We start from the raw sequence: 25,719 nt of genomic DNA on the forward strand, positions 1-25,719 counted from the left end.
TGGGACGCAGCCACCATGGCAGATGATTATGCCTTAACCCACCGAATAGGGGTCCATGAACCTACCTCCTCGCCTAGATCTCCGCAGGGAAGGTGGGGAACAGCAGGTGCGGAGAACGACAATACATGGCGGCGGCCTCGAGAGGATGAGGGGGACAACGCGGATACCCCACCTGTTCGAAGTCAGAGGGCTGTGGGCCCAAGACCAACTTATTTTTCAGGGGGCCCGAGGCAGACCACGAGTTTTTCCTCCGGGCCTACTTGCGCGTTTTGCAAGAAACCTGGACACTTGATGTCCAGTTGTTACCTCATGAAAAGGGACAACCCAGAGCGGAGTCCGACTATTACCACTCCGAATGCGATGGCTAGCGTAAGAAATCGCCATCAAAAGGGTTACCAACCATTTATTTCAGAGGGGTTTGTGTCACGGGATGGAGCCTCGACTAACCGGAAACCGGTTAGGATATTGAGGGACACAGGGGCACATCAATCTTTAATGCTTGAAGGCATTTTGCCATGGTCCGAGGAGACGGCAACGGGGGATAGTGTTCGTTTACAGGGGATTGGGGGCGGTGTTAGTGCTCCCCTTCATGTCATCCATTTGGAGTCCGAGTTGGTGTCAGGACCGGTCACCGTCGGTTTACAAGCCACGCTTCCTATAGAGGGTGTATCTGTGGTTATCGGGAATGATTTGGCCGGGGGTCAAGTTTATGGTAACCTGAGGGTTGGTCAAGAGCCCAGCAGGGAAAATAACACCACACCAGCTCGGGATGGCGACAAAAGTGCCAAGTTATTTGTAGGGGGACTGAACTTCGAAACAGAGGAAGAAGTTCTGACCTCTGTCTTCAACAGATATGGGCCGCTGGTGGACGTGCGGTTGGTAAGAGACTGGGAAACGCAACAGTCCAGAGGGTTCGGCTTTGTCACGTTTGCCAGCACCAAAGACACCAGAGAGGCAGAGAAGAATTGGAATGGCAAGGATTTGGAGGGTCGGACCATAACAGTAAGGAAGGCATTTCGTAGGCGTCGAGAGGTCTACAGGAGAGGACAACTGGGCGGTAGTTTTGGTGGTGGCCGCAATCAATATTATTATGGAGGCTCCCTGAGTTACGGCAGCTCCCGAAGGAAGGATTGGCAAAGTAGTGGCCGAGAAGGAGACCGCTATTCGTGGGACTACAGGGACAAGGGGTCCCACCATAATTATTAGGGAAGTTCTGAGAAGTTGAAGCACTGAATGCGGCGGAGCCGCTGAGCCAAGATTCCTACACGGATTAACCATGAATGCCGTTCCTAAAGGCGTCCATATAGGGAACTTTCATGCACGGACTAACCGTGAACTCCACGTTCCTCAAGGCGCCCATGTAGAGAACTTTCCTGCACGGACTAACCGTGAACTTCACGTTCCTAAAGGCATCCATGTAGTGAATACTCGGCTTGGCCTCCCGGAAAAAGTGCTATCGAGTTGCGTAACTTTGGATCTTTGATCAACCCCTTAACCTTCATTCACAAGAAGCTGACGGTCAAAGTCAGAGGGTCATGAGAGGGAGTTTGATTTGGCAGGGACAATGTCGTTGCTGGTGTTTAGTCCAGAGGGAGTAATCTGGGGGTTTTGTGAGAGTTTGTTGCTTTATTTTTGAGTTGGGATAATTTTTGCCCAGGGGAACTGAGGATTTGGGGGTTGAGTTATCTGGTTTATTTATCCAAGTTGGCCGGCAACGAAAGTTTTCGCTGGGGTCAAACTTTCTTTCTTGAAGGGGGGGAGTGTTACATATCTATGTGAATTAATATTCAGATCTTTGCTTATCCGTGTGTAGTATATTAAGGGTTGTTGTGATTGGAGGGTCAGGAGCCCTTCTGAACCAGTGGCCGGAAACGGAAGTGACCGGAAACGGAAGAGGAAACGACACGAGGAAAAAAGGACGAGTATTCTTCTTGTTCTTCCTCGCCCCGCTCGGACGAAAGGTGGCCTCGACCTTGCGCTGCGTGAAAAAGCGGCGTTCCGAAGCCCGTCTGGCGAGAGGAGTGCGGGGCCTGGTACGATACCGACCCGGTGGAGACGTCAAGTTGACGTGGGGCCGTGCATCGACCCCGCGTCTGGTACCGTTCGCGGCCCCGTCTAAAAAGACGCGTATGAGTCGCAGGTTGGGGCCTAGCACGCCTGGCAAGTGGCGTGGGGCTTTCGGCTTGCTTTACCGCGCCCGCTCCGCGTAGCCACGAGAGGCTGCAGCCGCGGGGCCGGGTACGATACCTGTCCGGTGGAGACGTCCACCCGGGGTTCGTTCAACCGCCCGAGTGCGGCGACGCCGACTATCATCTTGGTCAGGAGGGGCCCAGAGACATTGTGCGGGACCGAGACCATAAGGGTGTCGTGAGTACTCACCGGGACACACGTATATAGGATGGCCATCTTATTCATAGGGAATTGATTGTCAGTGAAAGATTGTTGATGGTGGTGTATTGTTGATTGCTCGGGGAAAATCTCCGTGGTTGTGTCATTGGAAATTGTATGGTATCAGTACCATTGGGAAATATATTCTTGAACATCAGTGTCTCGTGGGTGGAATTCATAGGGATTGCGTTGCGAAAGCGCATCTATATAATACTACTTTCTGGCGAAGGTCCTCTCACGGTCCGGGGGTCACCGAGACCAGGTAGTCCCCGAGGGGACCACGTAACAGTATGATGCGCCAGGTGATTTAATAAGCTTGGGGGTCGAGATGGACCCGGATGTTCGTGAGAGGCCAAGAGTGAGGTGTATGGCTGGTCCGGAGGGTGTGGAACGAGGGTGCGAGCGAGAGGGTCCGGTGATGGGAGAGGTGCGAGGTGTGAGTGAGCAAGGTTGTGGTGGTATGGAATGGGTAGCGGGTTGCGGAAGTGTGACCCATGCATCGACACCAACAGGGGTAGTTTTTAGAGGGACAGGGGAGGCACGGGAGCCCCATGGGGGTAATGTACTGTGGGGGCCCGGCCGGTTCGGCCCCGCGCTGACCCCGCAAGGGGCGACGCACGGGGTCCGGCAGGCAGGCAACGACTCGCAAACGAGGTGGTCCCACAAGGTCCCACTCGCGCCGTATGACGGCAAGAGTGATCTACGTGCGTACCTGGCGCAGTTTGACTGTGTGTGTAAGGGCAACGGTTGGGGTGAGGACGAAGGTGGAGTACACCTGGTGGCCGCATTGCGCGGCGCGGCGGCGGAGGTGCTGACGGCATTACCACCGGGTGCTCTCACCCTGCTAGCCCTCCGCGACGCCCTAATTAATCGATTCGGCATTGAACAGCAGAGCGAGCTTGTTAAAGCTCAGCTCGCGCTGCGAAAACGCAAGCCCCAGGAAGCCATCGGGGAACTTGCCCAAGACATTCGCCGCGCAGTGGGGATCGCACATGCTAACATGGCAGCGGATTCCCGGGAAAGCCTGGCGCTGGACCATTTTATCCAGGCCCTCCCGGATATTGAGCTCCGGCAACAGCTCGCCATGTGGCGCCCGCAGACTCTGAGCCAGGCGGCTGACGCTGCAGCCCGTTGGGAAGCAGCGAGGCCCCTGTCCCAGGGGAGCGAGCGTCACGCAATGGCGGTCTGCCAGGTGGGACCCCCGATGAAGGGCGGACCCCTTAGGGGGCCCGCCCCCGACGTGAGTCCTGACCTGGCGGGCATGGTCCGGAGGCTGGTGGACCAGCGCCTGGCGGGACCTGGACCATGGCAGGCGGCCCCGGAGGTGGCCCGTGGTGGACCACGAGCGGGTAATCCAATTCGGACCTTCAGGGGGGGAAATTTGGAATTCCGGAGACAAGCACCTTATCAGGTGAGGTGCTATACTTGCAACCGTCTGGGTCACCTGGCGCGGCACTGTCGAGGCACGCGCCGGGATGATCCCCGGCGGTTGAGGTCCTTAACTCCGCCTAGGGGGGAGCGGGTTAGCCGACCCCAGACACCCCCCCCGCCAGACCCCGGGAAACTAGAAGGCCTAACACCGGCGAGCAGGCGCCCCCCGTGGATTGCCTCGGCTTTAGATGCCGAGGCGGGACCCAAGTACCTCTGAATAAGGGGGGCTTATTAGTGCCAGAGGACTGGGGGATTGATGAGCGATGGGCCCGGTGGGTAAGGGTGGCATCCCTGCCACCCTTCCCATGAAAGGGGGCAAATGCGCTATAGATTATGGGGTGTATGGCAGTGAAAACTAGCCCGGGTGGGTTAGGATATTGTGTGTAGGGCCCTAGAAGATGACATTAGCCAACGTTAAGGTTAGTTAGTGACAAGGATACCTGTAGAGGGGACGCAGGTAGATTAGAGTGGATGATAATGACGAGGGAGCGCAATAGTTTAAAGGGACGACTGGGAAGCGCAAGTTTCAGAGGGTAGTAGTTAGATGAGATGATGCTGTGTGAGAACTGGACAGGTGTGTGGAGCAGTGTATGAGTAGTGAGTGTTGTGGATCAGCGCGAATGCGCTTGGGGGAGAGAAGGGTGCAGGCGGCACCAAGTATGAGAGCACAGGTGTGCAAGTGCAGGTGTGTGGAATATATGGAGCAGAGAATGAGTGGTGTGGACAGAGTTGGAGTAAGTGGTACGGAGTGGTGTGCATGGTGCGAAGGTGTGGATGGGGGAAGAGTGGACCCCCTTTTCACGAGTACCCGGGGAGGGTAGTTTAAAGAATAGTTAGAAGGTATAGGTAAATTGTGGTTGGATATTGGCATTTGTGGTGCGGTTGCAGAATGGTATTGTGGATGGGTGCATTGGTGTGGTGAAATTGGCTGGTCGTGTGGCCTGTTAGTATGAGTGTGAATGGTTGGGCACTCCGCCACTGTTAGATGTCGGCCAGGTGAGGCCGCAGGTGGGCTCTGGGAGCCGTTAGTGTCAGTGGGTGGCTGAGGATCCCGGGTGTGGATCGGGCAGCCCGTGCCAGAGAGGGCACTGAGGGGGTGAGAGTGCGAGAGGGCCTTCCCCAGTTAGTTAGGTTAGGGTGAGGAGCAGGTGAGCTCGGTAGGCAACAACAGTGGTGGAGGTGTGCAGGTGGGCGGACCAGCTGGGAGCGTCACACGACCCAGCCACCGAAATTGTGCGGGGGCACCGAGTGTTGAATCGGGGAGTGAGACCCAAATTGATGGTGTGCACCACAGATGGTCAATGGGATTTTGGTTCTTCGAACCACATAGAGTAATGAGGGCCAATGGTTTGGCAGGAGAAAGACCCCGGGTAATGTAAAGTTGTTAAAGTCATTTAGGAAATAGTTAGGATTGATGAACCTGTCGCACCATACGCAGCCACTTACCTGAGGTGATGATGATGACTCCACACCTGTGTTTTCTTTGTTTTGTGTTGCAGGAAATGAGAATTGCTGTTTGGATTTGTGAGACGCATCACGACGTGGATAAGACATTGGGGTGATTCCATCTCTCCCTCCTTCGGAGGGACTGATGATGAATTGGTGATGGCAGATTTTGATGTTGAGTTGGAGATGGCAGATTTTGATGAGAGTTGGAAATGGCAAATTTGATTGGTTAGGAGGGAGAGAAGACGAATTTGGTTTATGGGAGGAACGGGGAAGACAGTAGGGACGTTTGTTGATGTGTAAAGTAGATGTTTATGGGTAGTGTTGTGTTTTGTGGATACAGTAAGGGGTAGTGGGAGGGGCAATGTAGGTTACCTGGTGGGGGGGGGGGGCGTACGGTAGGAACGTACCTGTCTCACCTGGTTCCCATGTGCCCCAGTGTGCATTACCTTGAATTGCGTGCACTTTTGCGCCCTTACGACCTTACTCACTTGGCTTATTTTGTCTCCCACCTCCGAGGATCTCGCTTTGGGGCAGAGAGAGAGGAGAGAGAGGTGCTGGCTCCACAGTTGTGGGCCTGTACTTCCGCTGCTTGCTGCCTGGATCGATACACCATATGGACCGCAATTTTTGTGGCCGCCCACAATGGACCGCAGTTCTTTTGCGGTCAAGCACCACCCGTGGATGGACCTGGGTCAACGTGGCACCTATGCCATACAGGTGAACCACTTTTAGTTGGCCCCCCTGACGGCCACAATTTAGAAATGGACGCGGTTGGCGCCTTTCTTTATTTCTAAAGAAGCCAGAAGGCCAAGTGCACTCCATGAAGACAAGACCAGCGGCAGAACAACGGCCGGCTGCGACACCACCGGTGACCATGGACACTTGATTGTGCATTTTTTATTGAACACTTTATTGGTGCACCGGATGGTGCTGACTGTGCATAATGGGGTGGTGCTTTTGGTGCTTGGACGGGGTGCTCTGCACATTATTAAAGGCCGTAGGGCCACAGGGCACTCGTGGGTTGGTGTATCGATGCTGGCATGCGTGCTCTCCCTATGCATAACATCTGCATGTGTTCCTCAAAGAACAGGTCCTGGATCGTAGTGTAAATATCAGTGTTGTATAAATAAGGCTCCCTACTGGCTGTATGTTTAGTTTGAGGATGCTTTCCGCGATTCGGTTATCCTGTGGGTGTGTTTCTGTTAGGAGAAGGGTGCAACGTCGCAGGGGGACATATTTACTCATTTGTGAACATCTGTAAAACTGTCGCACTCAGGGTTGAGTTAATAGTAGAGGGAACTACATCTGAGTGCCACACTAAAGTAGGTAAAAATTTATCGTGTCGGGACGCCCCGAGGTAGAGAAGGGTGCAATGTTGCGGATATGGGATTTGCATCCACCCATATCCGCTTGTAAATATTCCCCTATTTCCTCAATACTTCCCAACTATCCCCAATCCCCCATTCCCTAGTCCCATTTTCTGTAAACAACACTCTGTAGACCCGACCTCCCCCTATTTCCCCCATTAAATGTCGTGCCCAGGTTCACCGCATCTCATGTAAGACAACTATAGGACATCTTGCTAGTTATTCTTAGTCTATGTCAGTTAAGGACTCGTTTCCATTAATTCTGACCCTTCGTTGCACCAGAATGTGATTGTATGGCACCGTTAGGAAGTTTAGGACCTCCCAATACCTCCCCGCAGCTCTTCCTCACGGTTCAGCAACAACAACAACAACAACAGCAACGGCGGCGGCGTGCACAGGGAGTGCGCGTCCTCACTCCGGCTTGGTTGGTAGGGGGTGTTGGGAGGGCACCAGGCCTTCCCAACGAGCCGCCATCGAACATGTGCTCGACGGGGTTACCAAATAGGGGCTCCCTGTCAGCTCCTCGTCAAGGGCGGAGCCCGGTAACCCCCGCACCCAATGGAAGCGGCGGACCGGTCCCATCTGGTGCGGAGCCAACCAGCCGAGGGCGTGTCACTCCCCGCTGAGCATGCGCAGGAAGAGGGAGGTGACGTTAGATGCGCGCTGAGCTTGGAGCAAGCAAGACGTACCCTCCGAGCGCTGTGAGGCCTCCCCGCATCTCTGGACTGGACCGTGCTTTATCCTGTCCCCGAGCCAAGGTGCACCTTGTGCTATCGACTACCTGTCCCTTCCTGCCATCAATCCCTGTGTAAGTCAGCCTTGTTCCGTTTGTCTGTGGTCTGTCTGGGATAAGATAAGATTGTATCTAAATGCCTATCTCTTCTGTGTCTTTACCTCACTACCGTGTAATCTACCCCCTTTTCTCCACCACTGTAATTATACCCTCCTCCGGAGGTCTTGAGAACTGTACCCCTTGCGTCGTTTCATCTATCCCAGTCGTTGTGTCCTTTCCATCATTGATTTAGCATGGCGCGATTTGGTCAATGTCTGGGTGGAATCGGGGTCTAGTCGGGGAATAACTGTTCGGTCGCGGTCATACCAACCGCTCGGTCAAAAATAACATCCAAACCGCGTCCGTAACAATTCTTTTGTTACTTTCGTAACAATTTGTTTGTAACTTCTTTCGTAACAATTCGTAACTTTTCCGCCAAGCCCAGAAAGAACAAGGGGCTTAATCCCCCCTTGGTAAGGGTAATAATGGCGGCGGAAAACCGGTAACAATATATATATATATATATATATATATATATATATATATATATATATATATAGATATATATATATATATATATTATATATATATTATATTTATATATATATATATATATATATGTGTGTATATATATATATATATATATATATATATATATATATATATATATATATGTGTGTATATATATATATGTGTATATATACAACAACAACAACAACATGCATTTTAAGGCCATGTTCCCTGCTAGAGCGGGGTTTAGCCTTGCGGTCCCCATGAAAATCTTCTCCGATATATGTGTATAAATATATATACACATGTGTACACATATATACACAAATCATGACAATATATGTGTATATATATATATATATATATATATATATATATATATATATTATATATATATATATATTGTAGCAGCTACCGCTGGGTATACACAATCGCCTTGCACCTACCGAGGACGCGGAGCGATCACCATGCCGGGCTCGTCCAGGACGCCCGGGCATGCCCGCTCTCGACTTGCCAGGCCTCGTCCAGGACGCCCGGGCATGCCCCCTCTCGCCTTTCCCAGGCAAATGCTCCGGGATAATGTGTATATATATTGCTGCCCGATAAACGGGCTTTTTAGAGAGTACCCGAGTTGATTTGACACAATAAAGAAACTCGGATGAATTCCAGCTTTTTGTCGCGTGCATTCTTCCGATTTACGTTGGAGCATAGCTCCTACATTGGTGACCCGACATGGACACGGCAGTTGCCCTCAAACTGCATACCTTCTGGGAGGCTCACGCGGCGGTTTGGTTCGCCCAGGCGGACTCCCTGTTCGCCCTGCGAGGCATCACGGCCGACGACACCCGCTTCCACCATGTGGTAGCAGCACTCGGCTCAGCCACCGCGGCCCACGCCCTGAGCCTCCTCGAGAGCCCGCCAGCCGCTGACAAATACGACGCGATTAAAAAGCTCCTCCTCGACGCTTTCGCCCTCTCATCAGCGGAACGCGCACAGCGCCTGCTCGACCTGCCCGAGCTCGGCGACACGCGCCCGTCCGAGCGAATGGACTACATGCTTTCGCTGCTCGGCGAGCACTCTCCGGTATTCCTGTTCCGGGAGCTGTTCCTCCGTCAGCTGCCTCACCCGGTACGCCTCGCCCTGGCAAGCACGATGATCACGGATCCCCGCGCCCTCGCCAGGGAAGCCGACAAGATCTCCGCGGCAGGCCAACACATTGGAGCAGCGACCTGGAGCCCACCGCCTTCCGAAGCAACGCCCATGGCGCCCCGAGCACCCGGCACGGTCGACGACCGAACTGCCGACGCAATTGGCGGCCGCTACGCCACGCCGACCACCTCCAGCATGATGACCGGGGCCTCCACCTGACCAGGCATGGTGTTATTATCATGATGCCAGGTTCGGACAGAAGGCCCGGACATGCCGACCCCCGTGCACCTTCGGCAAGCCGGGAAACGGCCGGGCCGGCGTTCATTACCAGCCATGAGCGCCGGCCACATGGGCAACTTACTTTTCACCACGGACAAAGCGTCCGGACGGCGCTTCCTGTGTGACACCGGCGCCCAACTGAGCGTCATACCCGCCTCCGATCAGGGCAGGCAGTCCGCGGTTTGCGGCCCCTCCTTGGTTGCTGAAAACGGATCGGCCATCCGCACCTTCGGCCCGCGCAACGTCACCCTCTGCTTCGGCAGCCAACGCTTTAATTGGACTTTTGTAACCGCAAGCGTGCCCATGGCTCTGCTAGGCGCCGACTTCCTCTGCGCACACGGACTGCTGGTGGACGTCCAACGGCGTCGCCTCATCAACGCCGAGACCTTCAGCTCCCTGGCATGCACATTGAGCAGCTCCGCTCCGACCGAGCTGGCATGCGCCCTCCCGGCGGCGAACGAGTTTGCTCGCCTGCTCACGGAGTTCCCGGCCCTCACGCGGCCGACGCTTTCGGCCGTCGCAGTACGACATGGCGATCGAGCATACCAACCACATACCAACCACGGGCCCGCCGGTCTACGCTAGAGCCCACCGCCTCGACCCAGCCAAGCTCGCCATGGCCAAAGCCGAGTTCGACACTTTGGAACACCTCGGCATCGTGCGGCGCTCCGATAGCGCGTGTGCTTCGCCACTACACATCGTCCCAAAACCAGGGGGCGGCTGGCGCCCATGTGGCGACTACCGCCACCTTAACGACGCTACCACCCCCGACAGGTATCCGATCCCGCACATCCAAGACTTCTCCACCCGTTTGGCAGGACGGGTCATTTTTTCAAAGATCGATTTAATACGGGGATACCACCAGGTACCTGTCAGGGCGGCCGACGTCCCAAAAACGGCCGTCATCACGCCGTTCGGCTTATTCGAATTCCTGCGAATGCTGTTTGGCCTCAAGAACGCGGCTCAGGCGTTCCAGCGCTTGATGGACGGCATGCTGCGCGACCTGCCGTTCCTCTTCGTTTACCTGGACGACATCCTCGTCGCCAGCACGTCCCGGGCCGAGCACCTCCTCCACCTGCGAACACTCTTCGGGCGCCTCAGCGAGCACGGCCTCATCGTCAACCCGGCCAAATGCCACTTCGGCACGACGGCCGTTGATTTTTTGGGCCACCACATCACCAAGAACGGGGCCGTGCTGCTGCCAACCAAGGTCGAGGCCATCACCACGTTTCCGCGTCCCCGCTCCATAAAGGCCCTGCAGGAATTCCTGGGAATGGTGAATTTCTATCACCGCTTCGTGCCCCGCGCTGCTCAACTCATGCGGCCCCTCCACGAAGCCCTCCGGGGCAAGCCGGCCAAGCACGACGTCATCTGGTCCACAGCAATGGACGCGGCCTTTAAAAGCTCAAAGCGGGCCCTCGCTGACGCAACACTGCTCGCTCACCCGGTGCTCAACGCTCCCATCGCCCTCACCACGGATGCCTCCGACTACGCGGTGGGCGCCGTACATGAGCAATGGGTGAACGGGGTTTGGCAGCCACTCGCTTTTTTCAGCCGGCAACTCCGGCCGAACGAGCTCAAATATAGCACGTTTGACCGTGAGCTCCTCGGTCTACACCTGGCTGTTCGCCATTTCCGCCACCTCCTGGAGGGCCGACCCTTCACGGCGTTCGTCGACCACAAGCCGTTGGTTTACGCAATGGCCAAGGTCACGGAGCCGTGGTCGGCCCGCCAACAGCGCCACCTCTCCGCCGTGTCGGAGTTTACCACGGACATCCGGCACGTCGCCGGCAAAGACAACGCCGTGGCCGACTGTCTTTCTCGGGCCAGCGCGAACACGGTCCACCTCGGCATGGACTTCGCGCTTATGGCGGCGGACCAAACCACCGACACCACGGTGCAAGCCCTCTGGGCAGCGGACACGGGCCTCCGCCTGGCCGACATCCCCTTCGCGGACACTGTCCTGCTCTGCGACGTCTCCCAAGGCCAGCCTCGCCCCATCGTGCCCGTTACCTGGCAACGCCGCATCTTCGCCTCCCTCCACGGCCTTTCCCACCCGGGCCGGAAAGCTTCCCAGAAGCTGGTGTCAGCGCGATTCGTCTGGCACGGCCTTCGACGGGACGTCCGTGATTGGACCAGCACCTGCACAGCCTGCCAACAGGCCAAGGTCCACCGACACACCCAGGCCCCGCTGGCACCTTTCACCATGCCCGAACGACGTTTCGACCACGTCAACGTGGACCTGGTGGGCCCCCTCCCCCCATCACGGGGTTTCACACACCTGCTCACCATGGTGGACAGGACCACCAGGTGGCCGGAGGCCGTTCCCCTCGTCTCCACCACCACCGCCGACGTGGCGCAGGCTTTCATCGCCACCTGGGTCGCCCGCTTCGGCGCACCGGCGGACATCTCGTCGGACCGCGGACCGCAGTTCACCTCCGAGCTGTGGGGCGCGGTCGCCCACAACCTGGGGGTCAAGCTCCATCGTACTAAGGCCTACCACCCCCAAGCCAACGGGTTGTGCGAGCGATTCCACCGCTCCATGAAGGCCGCGCTCATGGCCGGCCTTCAGGACGGCGGTTGGGCCGACCGGCTGCCGTGAGTCCTTTTGGGCCTCCGCACGGCCCCCAAGGAGGACCTCCGGGCGTCCACCGCCGAGCTTGTCTACGGCCAGGCGCTACGCATCCCGGGCGAATTCGTGCCCGACGCTACCAGTCCCTGGTCCGCAGCTCACCAGCACTCGAACCTCCAGGAGACCGCCCGACGGTTTGCCCCCATGCCAACGTCCCACCACGGTGACCCCAGTCCTACGTCCCCACAGCGCTTCGCACAGCGGAGTACGTTTTTGTGCGTCATGACGCACATCAGGGGCCACTCCGGCCGCCGTACGATGGGCCCTTCCGGGTCCTGCGACGGGGCGACAAGTCGTTCGTCATCGACATCGGTGGCAGGTCGGACCGGATTGCGGTGGACCGCCTCAAGCCGGCGCACGTGGACATTGACCAACCGCCACGGTTGGCCCTTCCGCCGCGGCGAGGCCGCCCCCCGTCCACGGTGCCCCCCACTCGACTGCCCACCACCACACTGGACCCCCCCCCCCCCCCACGACCCGCCAGGGGTCGCTTCGGCCGGGTCATCAGGACCCCCCTTAAATTGACCCTGCCGGTGCAAGTCGATTCTGGGGGGACGTGTGTAGCGGCTACCGCTGGGTATACACAATCGCCTTGCACCTACCGAGGATGCGGAGCGATCACCATGCCGGGCTCGTCCAGGACGCCCGGGCATGCCCGCTCTCGACTTGCCAGGCCTCATCCAGGACGCCTGGGCACGCCCGCTCTCGCCTTTCCCGGGCAAACGCTCCGGGATAATGTGTATATATATTGCTGCCCGATAAACGGGCTTTTTAGAGAGTACCCGAGTTGATTTGACACAATAAAGAAACTCGGACGAATTCCAGCTTTTTGTCGCGTCCATTCTTCCGATTTACGTTGGAGCATAGCTCCTACAATATATATATATATATATATATATATATATATATATATATATATATATATATATATATATATATATATATATATATATATATAGATGCGCTGGACTACCCGACGTCACCTGGGCGAGAAGTACCGGCTATTTGAGAATTTATATAAGAAGGCAGGCAGTGCAGGGTTTGGAATGTGCTGGGACTACTGGACATTGAAAAGCTGTGGAGTTTTTGGACTCCTGCTGGATACCTTTTGCCTGTTGGCATATGTAATTTATAGGCATGTTAGACATTAATTATGTGGACGTAAACACCTCAGTTTTCGGTGAAACTAGGCGAAGATTTCCTATGAGAGAGGCATACGTGTCACGTGTGCGAAAGGCCATCCACAAAAGGATCTCTCTGCACAGTGTGTGTCAGCCATGACTGCGCATTGTGCTGTGGAGTCAGAAGTGTAAAATATCTTTTTGGGGGGGGGGGCGCCCTATGGGGAGGACTGTGAGGGGAGAACTCTGCCCAGGAAGAAGAAGAGAAGAATGTGAGAGCCCTGGTGATGAGGAGGAAGAAGAGGGCTCGCATGTTTCTTTGGAGAGATGAAAAGAAGGCTCATGTAAAAAGAGCACAACCAAGTTGTTCTCTTTGGAATTTTGGATTTGAGCCAAGCTGGGATCAACCTGTGTTTTTGAAGGGGCAAGAGGAAGAGAACAGAGGGCAGACCAGGAGGCCTCGCTTGGGGGAGAAAAATGGGTTCACAAGGCGTGGTGGAGGCTTATCGTGCTGGCCTTCCTCATGACCGATCTTCATCGTGCTCTGTTTGGTTTTACCTCATCGTGGGAGTTACTAGTCACTGGCTGTCGTCTCCCACCTGCTTTCCAAAGCGGAATGCATTGAGTCTGGCATCTTCCCTGCGCATCAGAGAAAATGGAAGTCTCGCCTGCATTAGTCTTGTTGTACGAGTGTGATCTGTGGCGCCTTCGGTGGGATAGGAATTGCTTTATTTCCAATCATTGTACATTAGTTTAAATATATCCATTTATGTATTTGTGTCCTTTTTCACTCGCCTGATTTGTTCCATTTTTGTTTATAGCATCTTGTTTACCCTCCTCCCTGAAGTTTTGTTTACAAGATAAATCCTTTAAAAGTGAAGGAAGCGTGTTTGAGGCATCTGTTTTTTTGTGTGAGTTTGCCATCAATTTCGACCCAATTGAATGATCCTTGGGGTATGGATAATGGTGAATAAAATTTTAGATTTTATTGAATGCAGTGCAGCAAAAGACCGTTTGGGCCATTCCCCGGGACGATAGCTCCCAGCACCGAGTGTTCTGTCTTCACAGCGCTCAGTGTTGACAACATTTATAAGATTTCAATGTTTTCAATGCACATGTGCCAGAACCCCGACATAGATTTTCTCCCCAGCAGCACTGGATTCCCCACCCAAGTTGGGTCACCTGATAAATATCGGGTTATTTAGACTTGAATGAACCATCAAGAAGATTGATGTTTAAAGCTGTAGCAAAAATTAACTTGAGGGTGCACCATGGCAACAATGTGCCAAATGGCCTCATATCCTTGAATTATGTACATAATTCTTTCATGGCCGTCACGTCAAATAATTACGTACAAGCTCGCCTACTCTTCACGAAGGACACTGTGGGATCTTTAACGTCCACCAACTAATGCTGGCAGACGGGATTCCCAGTTTAACGTCCGTCCGATGGAAGGCACACACTTTGATGAATCACCCTGCCTGCGAAACAACGGATGACAGCTGGTAGCTGGGTCGGGATTCATGAGTGGTGAGTGTGAATGCTGTGTTCATCCTACTATTAATTTGCCATTGGTCACTGGATTTAACACCAAAACAATTTTTTATTACAGACCGTAGGCATGAAAAAGCTACATTTATCGAACAAACAGTTTCAAATTGCGCACCTCGTCGCCATTTACATTGCATCAGATGTGGCAATGAATGTGAATTGTTGTTCCCAGCTTGCTGGCTCAATGACAGAAGACGAGCCGCCTTCCTCCCTACTCCATTTAGAATCCCATGTGGGCACGGGCAACTTGCTAGAAATAATTATTCGTGCAGTTGAAGCTGCATTATACATCTATACACGACATAGCGGTGTGATCCTGACCACTCGCCAAGATGGCTTCTGTACACATTTTGCTGTTTTAAATCTTGATAAAGCAAGTACATTTTGTCCTGGTTAATGTCGTGGTAACCTGACGTTAAGTGAAACTAAATGACTTAAAATGAATCAATTTATCTCATAAGAATTAATGTAAATGGGGGGGGATTATGTTCCTTCGCCCACATGAAATGCATCATATTGTTACGAATTTGGTAGAGCAAAATGTAGAGCAGAGTATATCTGAGTAGGTAACATGCTTCGAGATGTCGCGATAAGGAACACATCCTGTAATAAGTCAATGTTTAGGCGTTTGGTCGGTTAAGGTGTATAATTGTGAATCTACCAGGAGATACGTGTGATAGTTAGTTAGGGAATAATGAGTATAGCCCTTGTATGTCTCACCTAGTAGTCAAACCTTTGTCCATTATGGCACTGCAAACCACATAAACATTAGTTAGGACCTTTAGTACAACACTAAATGACGCCCTTCCCCCTGACATGACTTAGGAAGAAATCAGGCTGGAACACCGCCACAATTGGCCGCCACCATTTACACCTCCGAAAGGCCTACCCACCTCGCATAGCACGTGCTATGACCGAGGAGCAGGAGTGGGGAGAGTTGGAGCGATGCAGTGGGCGTGCCCCTGGACGAGCCGGCGAGTCGTGGGAGGCTCTGATTGGCAGAGCAGTGCGCCAATATGACGTCATCGGCCAGAGATATTATCGAGGGTCGGACGCCATTTTCGGGAGTTCAGTTGAGAGGAGTTCACAGCTTGAGAGAGTCCCTGTGCGATCCTGAGTTGGCTCGTGAGCAGGGTCCTGGCCCGTGTTGAGTTGGCTGTCATGTGGAAGATCCCCATCGAGGTGGTTGGAGCTCGCTCCTTTTTGCTGGGTGGATTCGCGCTAGCCTGCTGTGGGACCTCGTGGTGATCGGTGCTTGGTGCTCGAGGCCTTGTGGGACTTGGAGCGAGGGACCTCGTGGTGTGCGATCGGGCCAGAAGGAGCGGTGTTGGACGGCAGCCACCAAGACGACAAAGACAAGATAAGGCCGAGCTCCGCGTACACTGTACACGATGTGACGTGTTCTTTTCTTTAATTCATCTCCCTCGTATCGTGTTTCATATCTGTTGTGTGTGGGATCCCAATTGAGCTACCTTATTTTATTACCGGCACGTACTTTTTCACTGTCTTTGCTTTTCCATTTAATAAATCGTTGTATTATTTTCTGTATATACCTGAACGCAGTTTCCTGTTTGATTTTAATAGATAAGGCTGCAGGGCTCTCGTCTTTGGTTTTGGAATCCGCTATTGAGTTTTCGCCTCGGGAGTTAGAGCCTCGTAATCGGCCTCCACAACTCTGGTGTTAATTGGAGTTGCGTGACAATATCTATCTATAATTCCAGTAATCTCTGTGTGTCTGTCTGTGTGTCTGTGTGTCTGTGTGTCTGTGTGTTTGTCTGTGACCGCTGTTTCTCGACAACCACGGGTCCGATATACTTGAAACTTGCCAGGTATATTGCTGGGGACCCGAGGATGTGCCTTTTCAAGGTTTGAAATTAATCGGACAAGTACCTACCGAGCTATGTCCAAAAAACGCTTCAACCAATCAGAGAGCAGCGAGCTATCACGTGTGCCGAACCGTTAATGCAATGCAAGCGTTAATGCGTTAATGCAAGGCTTTTCTTTTTTTCCCTCTTCTCTTTCTACTTTTCCTTGCGATTAAATTGCAAACAGCCAAAATACGTTGGCGCTAATTGAATAATTGGCCATTAACACTAAAATAATCGTAACTGCGATATGCCAACTTCCGGACAGTGCAGCCTTCCCTGTTGTTGTTGTTTGCAGCAGCTGTTTGCAGCAAGGCAAGGCTTTTCTTTTTTTCCCTCTTCTCTTTCTACTTTGCCTTGCGATTAAATTGCAAACAGCCAAAATACGTTGGCGCTAATTGAATAATTGGGCATTATGTTTTACAACTAATAAAAACGAATTTGCGATTCATTCGCTTTCCTGCGCGTTTGTGTACGCGATGGCGATTTCTTTACCAAACTCCGGAAGCCGTTCGCTTTGGACCGAACCATTGCATGTAAATAGAGGGGGGGGGATTGTCACCACTCGCAAGCCGTTCGCTTTGGACCAAACCATTTCATGTAAATAGGGGGGGGGATATAATTTTAGATATATATATAGTACGGGCATGCCCTAGTTTAAGTAAATTCACACACTTTTCATTGTTTATACATTCTGTATTGTACATTGTAATACAGTATTGTAAATAAATGTAAAATAAACGACAAAAATCACGCTTTTAGTACAAGAAAACAATCTACTGGTAGATGGCGGAGTGGGAGGGCGGTGGGTCACTGAGATCCGGAAGGTTCTCCCCCTTGCTGTGACCTAAAGGCTTCTGCTGGTTGTTCAGATGACCGATTTTCTCCCTCCTCCCCAAAAAAAAAAATCCAATGGTTGACTGCTTGCCTCTTCTTTTCTTGACATTTCATAGCAGCACTGAAGACTTTCCATGACAATTATATACCCGACGACATAATAGCGAGGTATAGGTAAATATTCACGACATTCTGTGAAGCATTGGTATCTAATTACTATCGACGTTATAACGAGGCAACATTAACTGGAACGACGTTAAGCGGGGACACCCGTAACTCTGTGCTAAAATGCAGTGAAATATCCACAACTGTTTATAAACTTTTATTTTACTGAGAATGGCCATCGGTCTCAAAAAAACGGTGATTTACATGCATTAGACACAGAGTGCAACATGCAACTTACAAACATGTGCGTGGGCACACCTCCCAAGCTGCCACATTCATGACTTTCTTTACCATTTCCACTTCCTTTTTCATATGCAGTTTAAGATTCCAGGACTTGTTATTCATAACTGTTGTTTCTTTGTGGGAATAAGGACCACATTAACCAACAAGCTTAAAACAGTCATTTAAAGAGCAACATTTGTGCCAGAATAATGAATTGTTCAGTTAAACTTTTGAACAGAAAGCTAAGTGCTCAATATACCAGCATCCCAATGTGACATGGTGTTCATCTCGTACATGGTGATTGGTATGTCTTGCTACCCCCATGCATTTGTTTTTAACCTACCGAAACATTCTAACAACATATGCAATGCCCACCAGAATACCTCACTAATAAACATAGAACCAAGGTTCTTGACCCGGTTGCATAAAATTCCCTTATCCTTTAGGAAAGATTTACCTTCAGGTACACCGATTCCTTAGCAAAGGATTTCCTTAAGGGCTGTTGCATAAACAGCCATTAGGAAATCATCAAGTAAGGATTTAAGCCTGATGTCGGCTGAGTGGTTAGGGTTCCGGATTGGGATCCTAGGATCCTGAGTTCAAATCCCGGTCGATCGCTGAATTAACGCCAGGGGGGTTGACTCAGCCTATCATCCTTCCGAGGTCGGCAAATTGAGTACCAGCTTGCTGGGATGAATGTGCCGGTGTGTACCTTGGTTTAGAATAGGTACACCGTGTCGCAAGAGGCGACTAAAGGGTTGGCTTCAGGAAGGGCATCCGTCCATAAAAACATTGCCTCAAAAAGGGAACCATGATAATTGTCATGGGGCCCGCAAGGCTAACCCCACTCTAGCAGGGAAAATGGCCTTATAAAGGGGGAAAAAAAATTCAAGTAAGTATTTCCTTATGGTTGAGGAAATACTTGGAGCCATTGCTATGCTAGACAACCAATCACATTAGAGATAGAAAGACGTGTCCGAAACAAGAACACATAATGAACACATGATTTAAAATGACGCTTGTCTCTGGTGTTGCGCTGCGATAATCATGGACCAATTTCCATGAATAGCACCTTTTAGAAACTCAAAGGTTGGTGTTTAAGGATGGGGTGGGGGTGGGGGTGGGGGGGGGGGGCGAATGCTCCCTTGAGTTTAAAGAATGTTTTAAGGAAAAACTTAAGGAATATTCATATACGCAACCATCCTCAAATTAAGGGTCTCCTTAAGGGGAACTTAAGGAAATATTGAAGTAAATCCTCAAGTCTTTCCTTAAGGATGCTCATGCAACCGGGCCCTTGTTCTTAGCTTAGTCATTATTACAGTTGGAGGTTTTAGAGAATCATCGAAAGTGAGTGTGAATCGCCCGTGGATGCTACCAAAGTAGTTTGTGAATGATTGAGTCACTGAAATTAGAACTTCATGGACTCGTGTTGTTGACTTCCTCATTGTTTGAAAAAGTAACATTAAAATATTGTCGATGCTTTTTGGGGCATTTATCAAAAAATGAATCTTCAGAGATATGGTGTGCTCTTTAAGATAAATGTGATATACGAGTTGGAATGGTATTTTGTATAAATTGGAATTTAAGAAAATGAATATGTTTATCCTCCCGTTATCCACTGTCGCTCCCACACTTTTCATTTCCTGCATCTGTGCCTGGAGTGGAGCTGCATTTCCAGATATGGAATTAGCTATTCTCACCTTTTTTCCTGCAAATGTGAAAAATGGATTACGTCCAAGTCATGGAAGATCGGTTTTAAAATCCCATCACTTTGGAGGTCCTGTATTTTCCAAGATAATTCTGCTCCCTGACACTTGGACAAACTGGTGAGTGCTATGTTGTTGGTTTCAGCAAAATTATTTTGATGTCATATTGTACAATTTTTATTACAAATACACATCTTTTCAACTTGATTGGTGCACCTTTTCCCAATTAAGACGATAGACCACCTGTCTGATGCCAACATTCACACCCTGTCTTGGCTTGGAAGCAGTCCTGATATGAACTGGATTGCGATCTGCTGGAACGTTGCGGACAGAGAATTGCCCCCAAACAATTGCCAAGAACTATGATTGAGCTTCAGAAACTCTTTAATGCTGGTATATATGAAGGAGTACAGTCTAATACAACTGTAATCTCATCTCATCCATGTCCAGAAGGTGGCAAGCTGGCACAAAGGTGAAAGGAAGTCCACAGATTAGTACAGGCCTCAAATTTGAAGTCAGTTGTAATGTATTTTAAAATCGAAGATTAGTGAAAATCCTGTTGAAGATGCAGGAAACCCTCCCAGAAGTAAGGTGATGCAATTATCTTTCTACTACTGTATATTCTATGCTTGTATGTAATAAACTTGCTTTGACGTTGCAATGTGCAGGAAGGCATTGTGGTGTTGCAGATCCCATTGCTTCAATAACTGTTTTGAAACTGTATTTTCACCATTGCATATCATGATGAATTATGACATCATCATCTGTCATGATCAAGAGGATTTCAGCTCATATTCCCCTACACCTTCTTCAGTCCAGTAATTATTTTTCATTGCACCTTGAATGCCTGGGCATCTACATAACCTTGTACTAAGCATTAGCAAAATATTTTTTGTAACCCTACAAATGACATTTTAAAACAGGATTTCATGGAAGCTGGTAAGCAATTGTCATGCTATTCTCAAAAAAGGTTGAGGTTGGGGCCACAACACATCCTCAAGGCCATGGTTGTTGTTTTTAAATAAAAATGAGATGCTAGTCTAACAAATGCAGCGAGTAGACACTACAGAACAACCCATGAGCTCTCAGCACAACTTGGTGGTGGAAATATAGTAAAAGTAACTTCATTATGAATCGCTGGATATTTTGACTTGTCTACGAGGAACCTCGCCTCTAGACGCCGCTCTTTCTTTTTCCTTTGATCCTGGTGCTGGCACATGAGGGCTGGCATCATGCTCAGCGTCAGCGTCTCTGGAAACCAAGCTTGTCAGCTCACCTTCTTCTGATGCTGCATTGGCATCATTTTTTTCTGCGCTCACCCACTCGCCACTATTTTCTGCTTCGGGACTGTTCAACGATTCTGGTGGCACCTGAGGCAAGATGTGGAGTTAAGTTCAAGCAGCCTGCATCTACATAAATGCACACCGAACAATTCTGCATGTGGTCACCATCTCCATCTGGTGATACTTGCTGGTAATTACATGCAGCCAAGGATATGACCGATTTATGGCCCTTTGTAAGTAAGGCCTAACAACAGTTTGAGAATTAGAAAATAAAGGGACAAAGCTGTTTGCTGTTTGACAGCTAAAACATTGCAAAAAGTCAAATCAAAATCACAGTGAACATTTGCAACGTTTTCATCAATGGCTCCAAAACAATGGGAAAATGAACTTCACTTCATGTAGTGGAAGCCTGGTGTTGGCTTAGCAGTTAGGGTGCCGGCTTGGGATCCTAGGGTCCTGGGTTCGAATCCCGGTCGATCGCTGAATTAACGCCAGGGGGGTTGACTCAGCCTGTCATCCTTCCGAGGTCGGCAAATTGAGTACCAGCTTGCTGGGATGAATGATCACGGTGTGTACCCCGGTTTAGAATAGGTACACCGTATCCCTGCGCATCGTAAGAGGCGACTAAGGGTTGGCGTCATGAAGGGCATCCGGCCATAAAAAAAAACATTGCCTCAAACAGGGAATCCATGATTGTCATGGGGCCCGCAAGGCTAACCCCCGCTCTAGCGGGGAAAACGGCCTTAAAAAAAAAAAACGATCATTCATTCATTCATTCATTCATTCACTTCATGTAGTGGGCTGACAGAATTGCCTAGAGGCATTAGACACATGCCAACCAGGTTGGCTATGCGTTTCTGGATCCTGTCAAGTAAAGATGAGTGAAAGGCTGGTGCTCCAGCCCAAATGTGGTAACAGTACTCCATGAGGGGACATATTGTTGTTTTATACAGGTACAAAACAGCCTCAGGAGGGAAATACCTGTGCACTCGATAAAGACAACCAACTCGCTTGGAAGCACTCTTAGCAACACCAGAAATGTACTGATCCCAACGGAGGTTAGAGGACATGTTCAGACCAAGAAGCCAAAGCTCAGATGATTCTGTTAAGGTTGAAGACCCCATGTGCATAGAAGGGAAAGACATAGCTGTTTCTAGAAAAAGACAAACACCAATTTGGTTTTCTTTACATTGAAGGTTACCAGCCAGTCGTGCCCCCACTTCAACACATTCTGTAAATCATTGTCCAGTGGAACTCCAACATCATTACAAGTAGCGTCGAGTGAATCAGCAGATGTACAGTAAATTGAAGAGTCATCAGCATACATGGCTAGCTGAGACAGAATATTATCAGGAAGATCATTGATATAAACAAGGAACAAAGTGGGAACAATGACAAAGCCCTGTGGAACACCAGAACTGATGGAGCAAGTATGAGAAGATTGACCCTCAAGTACCACTTTTATCCAGTGATTTGTAAGGAAAGCCAAATTGAATGAATACATCACTCCAGATACACCATATGACTGAATTAAATGTAACACTGGGGCAGACCCCTGTGCCACACTTTAGCAAAGGCTTTTGAGATATCCAAAGCAACTAATGGAGCTTCAACTTTGAGCTCTTGTTGAAATGATCCATAATTAAGGATCGCTGCTCACCAGTAGAGCGAGAATAACGAAAGCCATACTGGCAGTCAATGAGAAGTTCATTGTCCTCCAGATGGCTGAGAAGTTGTTCATTGATGAAACATTTAAATACCTTACTTATTACAGGAAGCAGGTTAATGGGGCGATAGTTACTTGGTTCAGAATGCTCACCGGCACCCTTGAAAACGGACAACAGAAGCCACTTTCCATGATTAAGGAAACACTGAAGCAGACAAGCACAGGTTGTATAGCTTGGCAAGAATCGATGACAGTTCAGGCCAAAACATCTTCGATACAATCACAGGGATTCCATCAGGACCAGTCATTTTCGAGGCATCTAGGGTACAAATAATTCTGGCAACCTTCTTAGGAGTGATAAATGGAACAGGAATATCAGAGTCTGTGTGAGATGGAAAATCTGAGATGGAAGAGGGTGTCCCTGATCATTGAGAATTGAGTTAGAAACAAAATAATTTGAAATGAAAAAGAGGAAGTACAGAAGATGAATTGCAGTTGAGGACACTGTTGGCAATATGCCAAAAGTCCCAAGAACCAATCCACTGTGTCGCAATGGAATCGGCTACATAGGCACCCTCAGGTGCCTGAACTGCTTCCCCTTCCTTCCTTTCTCCCCCCCTCCCCCCTCCCCTCCCAGGTACCTTTGCTAGTTTATAATATTCTCCGTTTGTGTTGTTCAAAATTACATTTATTAGCACTTCATTGTTCATCAATAATGAACCATGATGCATTAATTTATTTCATGTATGAAGAGATCACTGATAAAAACAATGTATGTACACTGTTCGATTCATAAATTAATAAAACATGATTAATCTTCACTTCTGTGAATATACTTACCAACCAGCTAATCGGAGTGTTGTTTACTATGTGTTCTAAAACTCCATCAACAGCTCCACGAGCTGACAGAGCCAAACTTGTAGGCCGGGAAGGTCGGCCAGAAGGCTTGGACCATACATTTGGGCCAAGCTGTGAGACTTGACAAGCGGCCTTGGCCAAAAGTCCCATCACCAGGCTGCCAGGAAGAGTGGGGACAACCAATTACACGAAGGAAGGGGAGGGAAAGAAACAGAGATAACTTCCTACCAGATTGCATAACTAATGGTCAAAAACACCTGACCTCTCCCTTTTCCAGACAGTTACGAATGAAACAATGATTTGAAAGTTGGTAATATTTACAAAATGACAGGTAATTAAGCAAAATGCTTCATTAAGAAATAGACAACATGTGGTAGAAGGTAATGTGTTTAATCCTGGCAGAATAGGTGGCCCAGGGTTATGTATCATCATGTGGATGGCCACCACTCAAAATGAATCCTTCACTGTTTAGGTGGGAACTGACCTCACTGAAGATAGGCTTCATGGGTGACTGCAACAAGGCCAATTTATTTGACATGGCAACTGAGCGATTGAGTGATGTGTCGTTAATCCCATGCGTCTCAAAATGCATGCCATAAAATGAGGGATTATCACTAATTTCGGCATCCAGGAGTCCCAATTAAACCCAAACGTCGGCATGGCAAAATGGTGAGAATATGAGGTACATGCAGCCAAAAATAAATTAATAATTAAATTGTACACGAGACAGATGGCATAAAATCCTAAACACAAGGACAGGCACAAAACACAATAACTTATCCTATCAACTTATCCAGAAAACAAAACTATCAGTGAAGGGGCAACACACATACACAGTCGTACAAACTGAACTGGGTGAAATAATTAAAGGCTGGTAGTTCATCCCAGAATGACACAAGAGGTGCTCTTGTATTCTGGAGATTGTGAAGTTCACGAAAAACAGCTTGGGAGTGTGGCACATCTCTAAGTCAAAGGGTGGCCATAGAGACAGAAAAAGAGAGATAGAGAGGAAGAAATAGATTGAGAATGGCTGCAGAGCCAGCACCTTTAAGATCTCCCATTCCCTCCCCCACCCCTCCCCACCGCTCCATCCCCCAATTTTTTGCCCTCATGGTGCTTCGTCATCACCCGGCAGGCATCAGTCAATGGCTTGCCACAAGTAGGCATGCAGACGGTCTCGGTGATGCCTATCCTGACACAATCAGCACTATGGCCTTGGGCAGCGAAGGCCAATGCCACCGTGCCTTGCTCGTCACCATTCACGGGCAGTCATGCTGAAAGGTCCATACCCACTTGATGAACGTCAGAAGGCCGGAGTTTCTTCCTCTTCATACCTTCCTCTCCCACGGATGTGTCGTGGCACATGCATGCCATGAGGGTAGGCTGGCCAGGTTGATGCAATGCCTCGTTTTTGTCCATCTCCCACCCAGTCGGACTCGGCAGACAGAGGAGAGGAAATCTTACCCTAACAAAGCTAAAATGACTCGGCTCTTCTACTCACCCAGCTGGGCCACATGAGACAATTAGTCTAGTAGGAAGACTAGGTCCCCCTGCACCCCCCGGAGATATACTTCTAATCAGTGTTTCTAGATTGGAAAAAATGTGTAGAAAATGACTAGCTATGGCCCCAAGCTGAAAAAATGTCCCACATACCATTTTTATGCAAATTACTGCTGCCATTATCAAAAAAACGATTTTTGACAATCTCAGCCAATATTGCAGATAATTGAAAAATGAAGGTGTCTAGACCCATGTTTTGAAGGGCATAGATCATGATAGAACTATTCATAACATGATTACATGTGTCTATGGTATACTAGTATGCATATTAATGCTGTAATTACAAAATAATCAGTTTTACAAATGATAAGGATACGTTAATACTGCAGATAACTTAACATGGTACATAAGGGGTCTAAACCCAGGTATTTTCAAGGTTAAATGTCAACAAGATGCTCCTGAGTCTTGCATAGGGGCGGGACATTGGCAGTAACATTGGTACCACTCAACTTTTCTTCCCACCATTGACTTTGTATTGCGAGAGATTTTCACTTGCTTATTTAAAGGTTTCTCACCCAGCCCACGTAAAATCTACCAACTCCTGCTGTTAACTCCCAAACATATTTTTTTATGTTATCCAATCACAGTGCAGAAATGACAGACTAGAGATCCAAATTAGTGCTGCTATAGCTGCCATTTTACATTTCCATCCATGTAACATGCGCGCTCGCGCGCTCGTATCAATTGGTAATGTCGCGCGCTCGTATCAATTGGTAACGTTGATGTTATTGAATACCTCAGTTGAAAGTTCAGTCTTCAATTCCATCTGTGTGTTGTTCTTGGTATTCATCCTCCAATCTAGCCAGGTAAGATGCTAACTATAATGTTACTCACACTCTTGACTTCAGTTTCTGCATGAAATCATAAACAGGCAGAATAACAGCTGAGCCAGCTAGCACCATGTTAGC

The 25,719-nt window shown here is 49.7% G+C and overlaps 1 protein-coding gene across 8 annotated transcripts in view; it reads right to left on the minus strand.

The window, feature by feature from the left end:
- Nucleotides 1–17,189: 17,189 nt before the first annotated feature.
- LOC137421712 (perilipin-3) overlaps nucleotides 17,190–25,719 on the minus strand; it is a 30,727-nt gene continuing 22,197 nt past the window's right edge. For 7 of the 8 annotated variants that reach the window (XM_068108027.2, XM_068108025.2, XM_068108024.2 and 4 more), the window contains 2 exons: nucleotides 23,234–23,408; nucleotides 17,658–20,814 (listed from right to left, as the gene is read on the minus strand). In XM_068108027.2, the coding sequence (XP_067964128.2) occupies nucleotides 20,572–20,814; nucleotides 23,234–23,408 (418 nt within the window). In that variant the 3' untranslated portion in view covers nucleotides 17,658–20,571. Of the gene's footprint in view, nucleotides 20,815–23,233; nucleotides 23,409–25,719 lie in introns of all 8 variants that reach the window. The other variant, XM_068108023.2, reaches the window with a different exon arrangement.

This window comes from Myxine glutinosa, chromosome 2 (genome assembly GCF_964187855.1).
Source record: "Myxine glutinosa chromosome 2, kmMyxGlut1.1, whole genome shotgun sequence".
Classification (NCBI taxonomy): Eukaryota; Metazoa; Chordata; class Myxini; order Myxiniformes; family Myxinidae; genus Myxine; species Myxine glutinosa.